At 34.5% G+C, this 19,406-nt stretch overlaps 1 protein-coding gene across 3 annotated transcripts in view; it reads left to right on the forward strand.

The window, feature by feature from the left end:
- Positions 1–19,406, forward strand: part of atl (atlastin GTPase) — a 315,725-nt gene that overhangs the window by 76,776 nt on the left and 219,543 nt on the right. For all 3 annotated transcript variants that reach the window (XM_090400775.1, XM_090400777.1, XM_090400776.1), the window contains exons 3-4: positions 10,259–10,393; positions 16,675–16,779. In XM_090400775.1, the coding sequence (XP_090256901.1) occupies positions 10,259–10,393; positions 16,675–16,779 (240 nt within the window). The remainder of the gene's footprint in view (positions 1–10,258; positions 10,394–16,674; positions 16,780–19,406) is intronic.

Raw genomic sequence — 19,406 nt, forward strand, 5'->3', positions numbered from 1 at the left:
TCCCATAAAGGGGATAGACGTAAGCCGTCAGAGAATGAAGTAGAGTTTCGCATGTTTCTTTATAAAGTCGTTCCACGAGAAACTGACTTTTGTGAAGAACTCTTGTCTTTCTCCAATGAACTCTGTGTCTAGTGAAGATGGCATGTTCTGCAAGTCCAGACTTTTCAGGTTTAAAGTATTCAATATAAGATTGGTATTCTTCTAGCCGAATAGAGGCAGATCTTCCCGTTTGTCCAAAATAAGATAATCCACAAGAGCACGGAATCTGGTAGACACTTGGATGATTAAGATGTGGAAGCTTGTCCTTAGGAGAAGTGAGAAAGGTGGAGATTTTTCTAAACGGTCGAAAGGCAACAAAAATATTCAGTGGTTTTAAAACTTTTGCTATACGTTCACTAATGCCTTGTACGTAAGGGATAGTAATGCGCATTATTTCCTCTGTGTTTGAAGAGGAAGACATATTAAAACTACTCAAAGTTCTTTTAATGAAGCAATTCTTATAACCATTAGATAGAAAGGAAGAGGTTATATATTGTAGTTCTCTCTGTAAAAGATCGTCTGAAGAACAAAAGGAGTGGGCCCGATGAACCAGTGTTTTAATAGTTCCTGCCTTTTGACTGGGATGGTGATGAGATTCCGCATGGATATAATGGTCTGTATGAGTCTTCTTTCTATAAACTGAGAAATGTAGGTTACCATCTGGTTGGCGAAGAATTAGAAGATCTGAAAGGGCTAACTGCTTATTTGATTCTACTTCTAGGGTAAACTTGATCCTAGGGTGAAATGCGTTTAACTTAGTGAGAAATTGTTGAAGTTCAACAGAAGAGCCATTCCATACAGCAAAAATGTCATCGACATATCTGAACCAATGAGTAGGTTTGGGAGAAATGTTGTCAAAGATACGTTGTTCAAAATGTTCCATAAAGAAATTGGAGATAGCAGGAGAAAGAGGATTACCCATTGCTGTTCCTTCAATTTGTTGATACAACTTATTTTTGAAGGGAAAATAACCAGGATTTATTACAAAAAATAAAATACATTTACAAAGTCTGAAGGAAATTCCTGTTGTAGTAATTCAATACTTTCTGAAAGAGGCACATTTGTAAATAAAGAAACAACATCTAAACTGTCATGATATCAGAAACGTCCGAAAGAAGACTCATACAGGCCATTATATCCATGCGGAATCTCATCACCATCCTAGTCAAAAGGCAGGAACTATTAAAACACTGGTTCATAGGGCCCACTCCTTTTGTTCTTCAGACAATCTTTTACAGAAAGAACAACAATACATAATTTCTTCCTTTCTATCTAATGGTTATAAGAATTGCTTCATTAAAAGAACTTTGAGTAGTTTTAATATGTCTTCCTCTTCAAACACAGAGGAAATAACGCGCATTACTATCCCTTATGTACAAGGCATCAGTGAACGTATAGCAAAAGTTTTAAAACCACTGAATATTTTTGTTGCCTTTCGACCGTTTAGAAAAATCTCCACCTTTCTCACTTCTCCTAAGGACAAGCTTCCACATCTTAATCATCCAGGTGTCTACCAGATTCCGTGCTCTTGTGGATTATCTTATTTTGGACAAACGGGAAGATCTGCCTCTATTCGGCTAGAAGAACACCAATCTTATATTGAATACTTTAAAACCTGAAAAGTCTGGACTTTCTGAACATGCCATCTTCACTAGACACAGCAGAGTTCATTGGAGAAAGACAAGAGTTCTTCACAAAAGTCGGTTTCTCATGGAACGCCTTTATAAAGAAACATGTGAAACTCTACTTCATTCTCCTAACTTAAACAGATCCGACAGCTTACGTCTATCCCCTTTATGGGAAATAGTACTTTACGAATCAGCTAATCTTTCCTAACTTTTTATTGTATTAATTTTTTTTTTTTTTTTTTTAAGGAAAGTTATTGATCTTTTTAGTTATCTTACACCAGCTACTTAGGTGGCGCTTTTTGGAATTGTCAGTTAGTGTTTAATTTTGAGCTTAATGTACTGAAGATGCCTGTGACACACAGGCGAAAATTATACTATTAAATAATCTTTCTACGTGAGTTTTTTTCCGTTATTTATTTTGTATCGATATGTCTACTCACAGTATACCTCTTTTAAAACTTTTGCATTGCAATTGCCTATTATGATTAATATATCTTTTTTAGGTATTGTTTCAAAGCTTGCATTCAGTTCTCTGTAGAAGTTGTCGATGGTTTCTTCATCTGAATCGGCAGTTGGTGCATAAATTTGAAAAAATGCGATTCCTAACGGTTCAAAGTCAATTCTTATTGAGATCATTCTGTCACTAATGGGATTGTATCCAGCTATAAATTTGTGTAATGCCTTGCTAGTAATTGTTGCAACCCCATTCCTGCTGACTGAATCAGGGCCTGCAAAGCAGATATGATTACCCATCTGTGAGTTAAAGTGGCCTTTGCCTCTCCAATGGGTTTTTGCGATATTCAGTAAATCAATGTTCCTTTCTTTTATTTCTTTTTGTACAATGTCTAGTTTTTCCACTCTGTACAAGGCCTTGTATATTCCATGTACCTGTCAGTTATTTTTCTGAATGAGTGTTTTTTGGTCACAATTGGGTTTTGGCTGAGAGAGAAATCAGTTTTGTCAACATCATGTGTACCTCAGCCGAGATCTGATTTGTGTATGCACCTTCCTTTTTCCTCTTTGCCCGGAGGTACTGCCTTGGTTTGCCAGGCTGACAGCTACCCCTCATTTAATGATGTCCATCATTGCTATCAAGGCTGGCATGGGAAAATAGCAGATTGGTTTCCCTCTTGCCTTCTCCACCACAGTGTTACTGCCATTAAAGCTGATCCAGCCATGTCAAGTAACTGTCTGGAGATGAATCCTATGTAGATGTTCTCCATCTTTGGCTTCATGCCAGTACTGGTAAGCTCTGCTGTCCACTACCAGGTCTGTTGGTCCATGGGAGGTATTTCATTTCCCTCCTACCACCCATATCTAGGAGGCTTTTCCATATCTGCCGCCTAGCCTCTAGGGGTTACAGGCTTCTCCTGCTTGTCATTTGTTGCATATTTGATTTTTCGTTGTGTGACACTTAGAGGACTCGAACAATGATAATCATCTGGAATAGTAATATTTAATTTTGTGTATGTTGACTGAATGAGGTTGAGCATTGTATTATAGAACATCTTTTGATAGTCACCCCCAGTGTTTTCTGTAATTTCATTTTCTCTTTTAAACTGAACCTCTCCACCCCTTCATTCACATTTATAAAATCCCTTATGTGGGATTTAACATGCAGCCTTGTTGCTAAACAGTCAGTGGCATTTAGAAAGGTAAGCTCTGACTTGATTTTTTTTCCCACACTTGGGAAAAAAAAATTTCCCAAACACACATTAAGAGTTGCAATTAGACTTGATTATAAGCACATTCTTATGTATTATTCTTAGATGCGAAATTAATTGTTTTCTATTTCTTTTCATATAATTTCATTAATTAATCTGGCCAAACACGCAGGACAGCGAATATCAGAATTTCGGAACACAAGGACTATATCCGTTTTCACAAGTACAGCCATTCTAGTCTTGCAGACCATGCTCTGGATACACGCCACAGAATATGGTGGAAGAAAGCTACAGTAATACACTGTAGCAAATACAAATTCGAAAGACTGTTTATGGAATCAGCCTCAGCCCTAAGAAACTCTCCAAACCTCAACAAATTTGGTTGTATGAGACTTCCCCAAATTTGGGAGGCTTACATCAGCAGACCTTCAGCCCAACGGCCAAGAGGGGGGGCACCATCAGGACTTTTAGAACAATAGCTTCCTTCTCAGTTACTGTGTTGTAGTGCCTACGTGCATATGCCTTTTTTGTAAGTTCCTTTTGAAGATGGCAACGTGATGTTGCCAAAATATCAGAAATATTTATTAAAGTGTAATTTAATTTATATTCGTATCTACGTTGTCAATTCCTTAAGTGATTTAGTAGTGTATAACCAACGTATAAGCCTGTCTACGAGAATTTCATTAAATATTCCTATTTATTAGATAATCTCATAAATAGCCAACACAATCACTCTTTGAACATAATTTCAAGGATGCTATTGTGATAGGTTATAACCAGAATGCCAGAAACTTATTTGCCACAGGCAAGTTATTGAGAAGTGGTGAGTGAATTTTCAGCCAGGTTCTAAATGCATTCAAAACGCATTTAGAACCTGTTGTTTCCTTTGCATAATTTACACAATTACCATTGTGTAAATTATGCAAAGAGAATTTAAAATTATCTCATTTACTGTCGAGTTATTTGATCATGTGTGGTTGCCAAAGATTTATTAAAGAAGTTTTATTTCCAACCAGGAGGCAGTATTTTATGTAAATACAAAGGCATTAACTTACTAAATTAATTTAGCTGATATCAAAATGTTGGCCAAGTGGATAGCATACCTGCTCTCCAACCAACAGGCCGTGAGTTCAAGTCCCACTGCAGGAATAGGTATTTCTAAAAGCCTGCTCTGGATAAGCTTGTGTGGCTCCTTCAGTTATTGTTGATGTTAATAAACAAGAAAATGTTAAAGAAATCGAAGACTCCAGTATTTAGGTATTCCAAATGCTACAATAGATATCAAATGAGGATGAAGTAGTAATATATTTAAAAAATCAAATTTACCTGGCCTGAAGATCTGGAATATTTCAGGAAAGAAAAAAAAAAAAGCACGATTTTATGGGAAAAGAAAATATTTTGATGATAATGAAGAAACAGTTTCAGTAAATTTGGTGAAAAGGTGGTAATAAGTTAGAAGTTGTGGGGAGCATTTAAACATACCAGATCTTTATTGGAGAACTTTCTCGAAACTGTTTGAAGTTGTATACCAGCAAATACGTCGTCACAAGAATGGAGTTTTAGTCAAATGAATCTAATAAAAGAGGAAGTTGGGGTCATCAGTGAATCCTTCCACCCTGAATGATTTATTGATGAGACATATGAATGATCCCTCTCTGCATGACTTTATTCAAGAAACATATTGCAGAACTTATGAAGTCCTTATGCAATGTGTTAGTGGTGTACATTTATACCCTCATTGAGAGGCAGTGACATTTCTGTAATTATGTTTAATGTGTAGTAAGAATTTAATAATATATTAATTATATTTCCTCATCATAACATTTAATTTTTTTTTAAAGCAGCACTTAACTATATTTATATAAAGTAGACTGATACCTTGGCGAGGAAATTTTTTTGTGGATAGTAGATTTTTATTATTTTTATTATTGCACAGGAACCTCCATGGAGTCCTAAGACTCGTGTGACACTCAAACTATCAGCACAATATCTGTCATACCTCTCCTTAATGGCTTGAAAGCGATTAACAGACAAAGCACTTACAACTCACTCAAGCAACCCATTCCATTCATTCATCACTCTTACTCAACTTCCAAGGATGACCTCTTGTTCTGCCCCCTCTAGCCATGTGCTGAAACATTTCCCCTGCATCACTCCTGTAAAATCTTTTAAGGAACTTAAATGTTTCTATCATGTCCCCCATTTTTTGCCTATCAACAAACTTGTGCACCACAAACAATCAATCTATCCTCATAGGGAGCATTCCATAGAATACTTGGCCATCCTGGTCACTCGCCTCTGGATCCTCTCCACTACTTCCTCATCCCTTAAAAAAAACGAAAAAAAAAACAGGACAACCACAGCTGAGCACAGTTATCCAGATGTGGTTGTATTAAGGTTTGATAACTTCCTTATCTCTGCCTGTTTAGTGTGTTCTTCAATAACCAAGTAATCCTGTGAGCTACCTGGCTACTTTAGCAATATACCCTCTAAACTTCAACTCTCTATCTAATACTACCCCCCAAATCCCTGGCTTCATCAATTTCCTGGAGTACAGTTCCCTCAACGTGGTGCATAGCGTGTAATCTTTGTATCCCAAAATCCATAATTTGACACTTTTCCACGTTAAATTTGATATCCATTATGTGTTGCCATCATTTCCCATACATCAAAAATACTTATGAGAATCTTAACATGAAGAATTGCATCTAAGGTGGAAGAATTTCTTGGAGAAGAGCAGTTTGGTTTCAGGAAGGGTAGCGGAACGTTAAGATGTGATTGGACTGTTAAGAATAGTAAGTGAAAGAAGTCTGGAAGTGAATAAAGAAGTTAATATCTGTTATAGATTTTGAAAAAGCTTTTGACTTTGTAAAATGGGATAAGATGGTGGAAGTAATGGAAAAGATTGGTATAGATTGGAAAGACAGAAGGCTAATTATTTCACTATGTATGGGACAAACTGCCATGGTGAGAGACATATATGGTACAACAGAACCAGGTATCATTGGACAAGGAGTAAGACAGGGCTGTTCTCTGTCACCAATTTTGTTTAACATGCATTCTGAAGCAATGTTAAAAGAAGCACTGGAGAATTCGGAAGAAGGAATAAAGATTGGAGGTAGACAGATATTTGCATAAGATACGCAGATGACAAGGTGTTGTAACGTTTCTTTGTCTTTTATTGTACAACGGTTGTATTTTTCTTATTCAATATTTTCTACCTAAACCTCCTTCTATATTAACCTTATCGGCTGCGCTATTTATGTTGTAACCTTTTCTTCCTTATTATAACTATCCTACCGCTGCACCATTTATGTTGTGTCGCTTCTTCTTATTCACTCTTATTTTAAACCTTTGTTGCTTTATCTCTGTAATACACTATCGGGTAGCACGTGGTACCTCTGAGTGACAATGGAATTTCCTCGAGATAGAGGCTGTACCAGAGTATCAGAGTGTCTAAGATTTACCTCTCGTAAAACGCCAAGAAATTTATTTGTTTCACTGTGCCCCTTAGCGCTATTAGATTATTAAACATTAACAACCAAGAGGTAATCTCTGGACAGTACTTAATGATACCAATCAACGCTGCAGACGTGGCCAAAATATCCCCTTTTCAAATATCCCCTTTAATATCCCGCATAGGTTCGCATTAATATTTTATAAGTGGTGCATCGGATTCCAGAAATTACAGAAACGCTTTGTTAGAATCAAAAGCAGGGTTTATTATACTCAAAAGTTGATACACATAATAACACTAAATCAAATCCCATCTTAAGGGAGTTTCAGACAAGGTATATAAAATTCAAGCACTACTATTACACTTATAAAATATTATACAGTAGCTTCCTAAAGTAAGAATTATATTAACCTTCGCTAATGCATTAATCATGTACTATTATCACAATCAATCTAAGACTCCGTAGCTCTGTCAGACAAGATAACATTCATATCTTTCACAATCTCTTAATATTATACCAATTCTTTACTCTAAACATATACTTGATTTCATTCAATATAATGGCGAACTTTAACACAACGACAGATAATAAACATAAATTCAATATCCTTCTAAAGTCCTAGCAATACAACCTTATCCTATATCATTAATGTTCCCTTTTATAACATGTTAACATGGCACAAATCTTTCATTCATATTGAGTGAAACACAAAGTCTACTTATCTTCCTTTATGGCATCATAAGTTTACAGGAAACTGGCCTTATGTGGACAGCCAGACTTTCCCGCGGAGATACTGTTGCCGAAACCCGCGACTGTCGGTACCGGGCACTGGCACCCTTCCTCCACTACGAGGGGGGAACATACCAGAGATCCAGGAGAAAAAAAGCCTTGCTACAGGGTCGCATGACCCTTATATTACCCTCCTCTTTCTAGGCGTTTCTCGCCCCTTTCGATGTCCAGCGAACTACTACGTCACGGCGTCCATCGTCTCAGTCGCTAATCGCACGTGCGATGACGTCATTGTTTACTCGGGGCGATCCGCTTTCTCACGTTACAACTCCGTAACCTTTGGACTTGACTCCCCCCCAACTGTTGAATATATGCTTACATTCATAATTCTTTTACACAGGTTAACTTCTAAAGCTCTGGTAATGTTTTACATTTTCAATACTAAATTAACCACGTTCGCGAATGGCACACAATACATACTTATTTAACCTTTTCATAACAGAACACACTTGACATATATACACATTACTTATTTTACACTTAGAGGCAATTTACTGTATTTATCTCATTCTTTTGTTTGGAAAAGTATGTTAGACTGTGATAAGATAGGAATACATAAATTTCTACTCTGTCACAATCTAAGAAAGGCATTATTATCAAATACTGAAACAGGACTACAACATCAGTTGAACAGATTACTGGAATCCTGTATTAATTATGGAATGAAAGTTAACATCAGAAAAACAAAGGTAATGAAAATAGCAAGGAAAGAGACAAATATGGATATCACAATAAATAGGGAAAAATTGAATCAAGTAAAGATATTTAAATATCTAGGAAGTGTTATTAGCATTGATGGAAGATGTGACATAAAAGCAAGAATAGCGATTGGAAAAAATGCCTTTAATAGAAAATGGAATTTATTCAAAAGTAAAAATGTATAGAAACCTAAAGAAAAGACTAATAAAATGTTATGAGTGAAGTGTTGCCCTCTATGCAGCTGGAACTTTTACATTGAAGAAAGAAGAAATTAAGATTTTGTAAAGCTGAGATGTGGATTTGGGGGAGGATGGAAAAAATCAAATGGACAGATAAAATAACTAATGAAGAGGTCTTAAAAAGAGTAGAAGAAGAAAGAAGTCTGTTAAGGAGGATAAAAAGAAGAAAAAGAAAGTGGATCGGACATTCTGAGAGGGAATGGAATCATCAGAGATGCCATCGAAGGAAAAATAGATGAAAAAGACTCGGAGGAAGAGTAAGGAAAACAATGGTAGATGACATGCTGAATGGAGACAGGTACACAACCTTGAAAGAGAAGGCTCAGAACAGAAGAGAGTGGAAGAAAAGTTTTTGCTACTAAGAGAAGAACCTGCTCAATTGCAGAATATTCAAGAAGAAGAAGAATGTGTTGCCCATACTATCAGCCTTTTCATATCATCCTGCAAGCTCTCTACATTATCTTGATTAACTATTACCATACCTAACTTTGGTATGGTAAAGTATGTATAGTATGGTATGGTAAAGACTGGGGTAAGGTGTTGTACCACCTTACCCCAGTCCTGAAGATACTTTCAGGCGCAAACTTTGTTTGCTCACACTTGGATAAAGGATTAAACTAAATTTATTAAACTGAATATCTCCTTTCAAATTAGCTGGATTGTTTGGCCGAGTGGTTAGCTTACCCACTCTCTAACCAACAAGTTGTGGGTTTGAATCCCACTGCGGGCATGAATGTTTGTGATTGTCCACAAACATTCATGCCCGCAGTACACAAGGTGGGACACCTTGTGTACTGCTATATGGCAGTGTGACCTTTGCTGTCCTTGTACCATTAAAACCATAAATCATCATCATTACCCTTCAAATTATTTCCTATCTCATTTATGTACAAATTAAACAGCAGTGGTTCAAGCACAGAGTCCTGCTGCACACCATGCTTTCTCCTGGATTTTTTTTTGTTCATATACTACTTTTTTGGTATCTGTCCATCAGCCACCCTTTTATCACCAGTTTCATATTCATCCCTATTTGTTGCAGTATGCGTAATAAAGTTCCATGTGGTATTCTGTTATATGCCTTTGTAAAATCCGGCAGTATCATCGTGTAGCTATTCCCTTTATCCTGTGCAGCTGTCACTCTATTATATAAAAAGTTAGTAGATTACAAAGTTGTGACCGACCCTTCACAATCTTATCTGCCAAAAAGCTATTCTGCCCCTCATAGAGTTACATTATTATTCACCCATTCCTGAATTCTCTTTTTGACCGACTATTATAGTCCAATCACTATTCCAGGAATTGGTCTTTGCATAAAGGAATTCCTCCTTTATGCAAAGAAATTATTTTACCCTCTTTCCACTCTCTTGTGACTTTGCCATAGTTGAGACAAATTAAACAGCCTGGTCAAAGTCATTGCCAGTTCCCCCTGCACATTCTCTTGAAATGCAAACTGATATCCCATCCAGTGTTAGAGCTGTCTTAGCATTCAGGTTTGCAATATCCTAAGTATCTCTACTTCATCATTCATTTAAGTTGTATTTCTGGAACCCTGTTTATAAATATTTTAACCTGTTTCAAAAGACTGATTGTTCTTTATATTATTATCTCAATTTATCCTATGTTATATTAGTACAGATAATAAATCCATATAGTTACTGTTCTATCAGAATCATATTATTATTTTTTAATATTACATTAATATTTGTCTGTTTTTTTTTTATTTGGTTTCTTTTGCATTCTAGGGAAATCCAGATTGGATGGGAGATGATGATGCTCCTCTGACAGGATTCACATGGAGAGGGGGTGCAGAAAGAGAAACAACGGGTATTTTGATGTGGAGTGAGGTGTTTCTTGTTCCCTTACCAAGTGGGGAAACAGTAAGTATTTTGAATTCAGAACAGAATTTCATTATAATAGCTAAGTTATGTATTAGTGCTTGTATGTAGTATGGTTTCTCTCGTCCCCAGCAAAACTGAGTCCTCAGTGCTGCTGAATATAACTTAATTTGTTGTTGAAAGTTTTTCACTTGGTTATATTGTAAATTAAAGATACAGTAATCCCTCGATTAGTGCGTCATTTTTTTTCGATACCCAAATTCGATTAGTGTGCCTATACACATCTTAAAATTAAATGTTACAGATTCTAAAAATTTTCTATCTGTACATTTTTATGGCTAACTATTTTAAAAAATCACTCACCAGAATGTGAAATAATTTAGTTACCGATTTAAAACATTTAACAAAGTTATTTTTAATGGCATACTACATGTACACTATGTATATTATGTTCCAAATTTTTATCAGCAAAATTTATGTCGTCTGCTATAGTACGCCCGCAGATTCGAGACCCTTCAACACTTCTGCGCATGTCACAAAAAGGAGAATCCATTCTGATAATAGGGTAATCAATCTGTCTTCTAAGATAAATTGTTTATTATTACACGTCGGAAAAATAACTTCTCTTTTATGATCATTGTAGTTTTTAAAATGTTAACTATTTTGCTTGTATAACAGTTGGAAAATTTTATCTATAAAGCACGTGATTTCGCATGTTGGCGACCAATTCGTACGTTCTTCATTTCATTTTCCCCTTCAATGATAACGTCCAAGAGTTAATTAAATCTCATTCTGAAGAATTGAGTGATTCCGACATGCTAAATTTAGATGCACAGCAGGAAGATCCCAAAGAATATGAAGAAAATTTAACTACTGGTAGTCAGCCGAAAGAGATTTCACAGAAAATTTGAAAATATTTTTCGTACCATCTAAGTTTTAAGCAGCAATGCTTAGAGGCTGATCCTGATGAAGAGAGAAGAGTAAAATTTGCAGACGAGTAGAAGAGGCAATAGGCCATACCGTCGGTTGTATGAAAAAAGGAAACAAAATGCCTGCCAAACTATGTTAGAGCCCAATTCTTTGTTAAGAAGTAGAATAATAAATTTATATTCCGAATATGTTTTATTGTCTTTCAGCTTCATGGTTTTCCTTTAACTAGACCCTGAGACATACCCTAATTCTTTTATAAAAAAAAATTAAGGATCAAAAAAGAAATCTGAGGAACGAATTATACATTTTCCCATAGGTTATTATATTCGATTGGTGTGCCTGTTTTAAAGAACGCATTAGGCACACTAATCGAGGGATTGCTGTACCAAGAAATTATATTCTTGGTTTAATCCATTATCCAAGTGCAAGCAAACAAAGTTTGCACCTGAAATATCTTTCAGGACTGGGGCAACTCAGGTGCAAACTTTGTTTGCTTACACTTGGATAATGGATTAAACCAAATATATAATTTCTTGGTATCTTTAATTTTTAATAACTTACATTTGTTTGGATGGTTTTCAAAATCATTGAATATTTTTATTCCTTACTTCATTGCATTTGGAAGTTTGCACATTTCTATTTAGCAGGTCATAGCTTGCAGGGGGGGGGGGTAACAGTATATCTCTTGCGACATCACTTTCTGCATTCTCACAGGATTACAGCAGTTAATAGTCCAATACACAAACATCCTACTGATTCTGAGTGTTTTTATTGTGTTGAAATAACAGGTTGGCTGCATTCCAACCTTGTGAAGCACTATTACAGCTACACCATTTTCATAATCTCCCCACTACATATTAATGCACACAGCTAGACAACTCTCTCTCTGCTGATAACACATGAGTGTTGGCTGCACAGTGCCACTAACAGAACCATGCTTCTCCAATTTTGTGGACAGCACAGGGGTGTGCAGAAGTTGTAACAGTATTTATGGCAAGACTGTACATAGGATAGTAGGTGGTGAGATAATGAGAGGTCATCTCTGAAAACTATATAAGAATCATGTGATTAAGAAAATGAAAAGTTTTTCTGTATTATGAGTGGCAAATAAATGGAATGTTTTACTAGTGCTGAATGTATTATAAATAGTTAAAAACTGACATGTCTCCAAGTATGGCTATCCAGATTGAATGCTGCTAATGGAATTTTCCATTAAAAGCCATTTCTTTTAGAAATTAAATTTCATAGTGTTGACTAATCCTGCAGTTCGTAAATATTTCTGAGGTGTGCGAATATTAGTTTCTGTGAAGAAACTAATATATGAATACTAGTATTAACTTCTTTTTTCTATAATCATATATCATTTCTGTACGTTAACTATTCTGAAGAAACTATCTCTAGGTATAATATCTAAAACGATTTTTGTTCTTTGGTTTGGTACATAGAATATTACGTTTAAGATGTTTAGGATATCTCTTGACTTCATAAGTTTCTCTTAAGAGAAAGGCAAAAGCTTTCTCCTATCCAATTTGATTATAATCATTGTGAACATTTCCAACGACAAATTAATCTGTCGCTTGATTCCTGGTATTAAATACAGGGTGTTTCAAAAGGGTGTATACAACTTTGCAGGAGAACAGAGAATAACTCAGAAGATGTACAAAGACTGATTAAAAAGCTGAGTGAGTGTCACAATGTAGTGAAACACTTTAATTTTTGGTCACGTAACTTTATTACCAAATGACAACACTAGATGGCATGATATGTCACACTATTTGAAAATGGTGACTTTTGATGGTGCAGAGTGAGCATGTTGTGTGTTTGAGAAAATGAAGTCTGCAATACAAGTTCAGAGGAATTTCTGCATGCAGTATTATGGCAAAGAACTTTATAGTAGGCACATGATCTACATGTGGCACAAGAATTTTGTGGAAACAGACTGTTCTGTGAGTCATCCAAGGTCAATGGGAAGGCTGCACATGCTGTTGTGGAAGAAGTTCTGGAAAATTTCCAGAAAACCCCTGGAAAGTTAGCCAGGCAGGTGTCTCATCAGATTGTAATTCCACATGTGACTGTGTGGCATGTTTTATGACAGCGTCTATATTCAAGGCCCTACAAATTTATCTTTGTGCAACATTTGAAGAAAGATAAGAAGATATACCAGGATTTCTGTATGGGAATGATAGTAGGATAGAACAAATGAGGTTTTTTTTTTCGCCATAAGCTAGAAGAAAGTATATGGACCCTTCTTTTTTTCAGAGTCTACCATTACTGGTGGTGTGTATCTGGACATGCTACAAGGGTACCTAATACCACAATTAGACACTGATGACCATGATGGGTTCTTACATTTCCAGCAATATGGAGCACCTCCTCATTACCTGACAGACGTAAGGTCGTACCTCAACACCCGTTTTCCAAGCAGATTGGTAGAAGGGTGCCTATATCATGACCACTGCATTCCCCTGACCTTATACTGTTAGATTTTTTTCTTGTGGGGCTTTGCAAAGGATCAAGTGTTTATACCACCACTGCCAGCCAGTTTGAATGAGCTGCATTCCAGAATTACTGTTGCCATTGCTGAAGTTATGCCAAATATGGTAGGAAATTGATTACAAATGGGATGTCTGCATTGAAGGATTAAAGAACTCATTTTAGTTGACAATATATGATGAGGAAACAACCTTTCTAAAAAAGGAAATGAATCAAATTACAAAAATCAATTTTTCTCGATGTGTGTATCATTTTTTCTTTCTTCAGCGATTATGATAATCCAGGCGAAGCCCTTTTAACAGTTTCCATATTTGAAGTTTATAAATACACATTAAAGTTGTGGAGGTAACCATTCTCCTCCCTAATTTCATTATCAAATTTCTTTTACCTACTTTTTCATCAATGCTTAAATTTCATTGATCAACGAAATCTAAAAGTTAGCAATTATATTTTCTCAAAAATAGCAGCAATATTATATGATGCCTTTATTATATTTATAAAACTTCCTTTTATAATTTATTATTTCATAAATAAATGTTCACCTCTTTATGATACAACATACAAAAACATTCACATTTGCTAAACTGATAGAAATTTTACGAATATTACTTCAGATTTTGTTTCGGACACAAGAAACCTTAAGTATCCCTAGCTAGTTTTTGTATTATATCAAATGTGACCATAACTGTCTGTGTTGAAACTTCAAGTGTTACGCTATTTGCATGGTAATAAAAATTATTCATATATCGCTATTTATCTTCTATTGTCATTCAGAGTTGTATATACCCCCTTTTAAAACATCCTGTAATTGTTTAGCTAACATAACTAATATTAGGTGGGATGATCACTTAAACGGATGGAAGAGATTAGCCAGATTACTTAATACCAGTAAGAAAGTAATGATTCATTAATACTACTTGATTTTCTTCAGAACTCTCACCTGTAGTCTTTAGTTTTCATTTAACTGTTTTGGTTTTAACCTACCTCTGGCTCATATATTAAAATTGGTTTCAAATTTCTTGAATACTGCTAGGTATTTTGGTTAATTTTTCTTGTATTCTGTTTGTTTATTCATTTCCAGCTTTGTCTTTTCTGATGTCTTTATAATAACCATCTTTTTATAAAAATTGTGCTGAAATATCTCAATATTTGTTCTGGTAGTTTACCATCAAGAATGCATTTAATGTTCTTAATTTTCCCGCCTCTTTCATGGTTTTTAGTTTTTATTAATGGTTTTTTATATAAACTTTATTGAGGCAGTCATTCAATTTAATCATGGAGATTTTTAATGGATTTGTTTAGAAATATCCAACTTTCTTATCCAACATAATGAAGCCATTTTGAAAGACAAGGGATGACATTAGTGAAGAGACATTATTTCAAGTGTACCATGAAATAATTTGATAAGTGGTGAAAAAAAAAGGGGGGGGGGATACATTGTTTAAAATGTGTGCTCAAGAAAGTTGAGTTTTATGGTGAGCAGACTTGTTTCATCCCATGGCAGATTAGTTTTTAGATTCATAAAGAATCAAATAATTGTACTTTTCTTTTTATAGTAAGCCAACACTCATTGAAGTTAGTTACATAAATAGTTGATATCACCAAGTCCAACCATATGTGTTCTCTAACAGATAGTTCCCAACTCTGTTTACTATTTGAAAATAAAATATATGATGTAACTTTCTCTTATATTGGTTTAAATACAAGTCAAGTTCTTTGTATGATACTTGCATACTACTAAATAGATTTTCAGTGCATATGGTCACTCAGACAAACTTGGGAAGTACTTTGTATTTTTTATATTTCATTTTTTGGATTGCAAAACTGATAGAAAACTGTAAAATCAATTTAAAAGATGGGAGATACAATATCTGTACTGGAATACCACTGACAAACACTGAGTCATAACTGGAGACCCATGTTATGTCTAACATTACTAGATGAGGAATGTGAAATGTTTCATGCAGTTTATAGGTTTTTGCCCCTTTTCAATAGTTTTTACAAAAATTAACAAAAATTTAATATATTGTCCTGTAATATATATAGGAGTTTTTGGTATTTCGTGCTTTACAGAAAATTTGCACTTTTTTAAAAGCATCAGAGTACTTATTCCGATATGTGGTTAAAATTCCCGTAAGTAAAGTTAACATAAGATTGTTGGGAAAAAATTTAATTATGTTTTAGAAAATGGTTTATTTATTTGTGGCTTTACACAGTGATAATTCATGCTAATGTTGTGAGGTAACTGAAAATCTCATACTTATAATCTAACAAACAATTAGTCTTTATAACCGAAAAATAACGTACAGATGATCCAAAAAACACATTTGGGATTATTGTTGAGCATACTGAAGAATTAAAATGAACAGTGGTAATGGGAATATAAGGTACAGAAGTTGTCAAAAGTATTGAGTGAAGTTAGTCTTTCTGGTTCTCTGCCATTGAACTGTATTTCTTTTCCCATATTCTTTGGTGCAGAATAGAAATTTGGTGCGGGTAGGTCTCTTATAGTTTTTTAAAGTTAAATTTTTAATAAGTACAAGGGAAACTAGCATAACTAAATTTAAGGAATTAACTTTGAATTATTGAATTAAGGTTATGATCATTATATCATTCAGCAGAAATGTAAATTAATGTTTATTAATTACATTAAGTTGCCATCAAGTTTCAGACAAGCAAGCAAAAGCTACTCTCTTAAGTGTTACTTTCAATTTATAAATATGTCAGGTAATCAGGAAACTGATTTCCTGAGCCTTTAGAGTAAAAAAGAGTATTTTGTTTATCCACTTCATCTTACTCTACTGGATATATCATGTCTAGGACATCATTTAATTTTCCTAGTTTGCAAAGTGCATAATATGGTAAATTTATCATCAGCTCTTAAAGCATTTTGTTTGCAGGTTGCTGTTCTGTTAATGGATACCCAGGGAGCTTTTGACAGTGAATCCACTGTGAAGGATTGTGCCACAATATTTGCGCTCAGTACAATGACAAGTTCCGTCCAGGTAATTTATAATTTCAGATTCAAAATGTGTTTATAATCTTTAATCTGATATTAAAAGTTAATATTAAAAAGCTGAATGATATGTAAATTTCTGATATTTAGTTCTTTCATCTAATCTACATATATATCAGTGAATAAGGGAGAAACTATAAACCAAACTGAGTAGTATTTTAATCACTCCCATACATAAGGAGGTAATGGACCTGAACCTATTGCAAATTACTGCTATGTGTGAGTACTAAAATGTTGCAAGTGGGTGTTGAAGATTTTTTTTTTAAAGTTATTTTTTATTGTACTGACAATGTATCTGTTTGAGTTTATCATATTAGTGTTTTAGAAGTGAAAAGGAAATGAACAGGAACATACACTGAAAGGAGATATTCTTGTTGCCCTCCCTCTCCCATACATAGACTAAGTCTTCTTGCCATATCATGGTCTTGATAGTATTCTCTGCATTCTACTATGTGTGCATTTCTCCAGGCACAGTGTGTTAGTGTAAATGGTAGTAGAGTTGTGTCATCTGATTGAGAAGCCTCCTAAATGCTTTTGCCATCATGTTTGGCATTATGCTCTGTGGTAGTAGCAGCTAGCTTGTGACACTGTTTTATTACTATATTTGAAGATGGATAAGGCTTTGGATCTGCTGTATGTTTGCAATGCCCTTAAAGGGTATTTCACTCGCTCGTGTTTGGCATTATGCACTGTCCTGTGATGGCCAGCTTATGACACTGCTTTACTACTATATTTGAAGATGGGGAAGGCTTTGGATCTCCTGCATGTTTGCCATGCCCTTAGAGGATATTTGAACATTGTGAGAAACAGAAGTTGGAACCTCCTAGTCTGGGAATCAAACATAGCATCAACTACTTTGGGTTCTAATAATCAATGTGGTAATGGTGGTGGTATTTCACTGGGTAATCTAAACATTATTAAAGAATAATGTCAGTCAGCTTTTCATATGTTGATCATCATATCTAAAGACAAAAAAAAAAAAAAAAAAATCATATTAAGTAAACTTAAGATACTTATCGGAATTATCCATTTTTCATAATGCATCATGGGTTGAACATGAATAGATGCAACTAAATCATTCTGTAACTTTTCAAAGTTTTCCTTCCTTTCTCTGAATTTCATTTTTCTTTGTTCATTGCAATGATCAGGATCGCAAGGAAATGTCATTCAATTTTTATAAAGTTTATTCACTCGTAATAACTCAGTAGTTCTTATGAATTAAAAATCTTGAAATATGACATTCATAATGGATAACTTTTTTCCCTTCTTGGCAACAGGCATTGTGTAGACTTCAATAGAAAGAGAATTTCTTCCCAGATACATTAATTGAGCATACAATGTTTGTATTTGGGGCAGGGGGATTGTGTTTATTGTAAGGCTTCATTTCATAGTAGATTTTGTGTTGCATTTACCATAGCTGTTAAATCTAATGTGGCATTGATGTTCTTTTTTTGAATGGGAATTGTATGCCCAATTTCCAGAGTGGGCCAGGAGAAGAAGTGGATCTTTGGAGCAGTTGAATAAGTTCTTTAATTTTTTGAAGGAGAAGGTGGCATTCAGATTATATTTGTGTATTTCATCTGATATCGCTTTAATGTTTTGGAATAGCTACAGTTTTATTGTAATCTAGTTTACTTATGAGGTGCAGTCTTGTGAAGGATATTGTTGATAGTATTTTTGCTGTAGCAAAATGCATTCAATTTCCAGTTGAAATTGAAAGTCAAAACATACTTCGATTTCTAGATTCACTTGTTCCATGTCTTCCTCTGGCAGTTTTTTCTTGACTGTTTACACATACTTGTGTAATATTTTGAGGTTTCTTTATTTTTTATAATTTTACTAACGTTTCTTTAATTTGGTATTTTTATCCTACCGGCTGAGCCATTGTCTATTTCTTTTGACTTGTCTTCTATATTTTTATTCATTAACTTTATTATACTTTATCCTTATCCGTTACCTTTCTATATAGTCAGTTAATCTTAATTCCTTTTCTCTACTTTCAGTATATTATACTTATACTTGAGATTTCTAGAAATTTATTTGATTATTCCAGACTGCGCCACTAAAAATCTCTAATTTGCATAAGAAATTATTTATACTTCCAGTAAAGCACCTCTATACAGTTAATTACAGTCGTGGCTAACTCCTAACTTAAAATTCGTACCAAGGTTTAATTTCTTTCCTGCTTACAGGATCGGATTTTTTTTTTGAGAACAGTGCAGTTGCTAAAAAGATCAGACAGCACTTCTTATAAATAAAACAAACATATTTATTTACACTAAGACAGTAATACAATGTATACACTTAAATGATGTTACTATCATTTTCTCTCAAGGCTGAGCATCAAAATTAAAACATCATATAGGACAACTCTTAGGCATGTTATAAACATCAAAGACATAAATCATCAAACAATTAATTATATATATCAAATAACTAGCAGCCCATTTTACAATCTAGGAATTATCATGCTTTGACTAATAAAATCTCCAATTCTAACTTTCACAAAAAAATTGTAACACTCACTTAGCAACCAACTTCTTGCACCATTACAATTCTAAATTCTATAATTTCTTATCAATTCTTTTAAATCATTTCAACACAATACAACATAAG

This window comes from Typopeltis vanoorti, chromosome 11 (genome assembly GCF_054136105.1).
Source record: "Typopeltis vanoorti isolate ZY-2024b chromosome 11, IOZ_Tvanoo_1.0, whole genome shotgun sequence".
In the NCBI taxonomy this organism is placed as follows: Eukaryota; Metazoa; Arthropoda; class Arachnida; order Uropygi; family Thelyphonidae; genus Typopeltis; species Typopeltis vanoorti.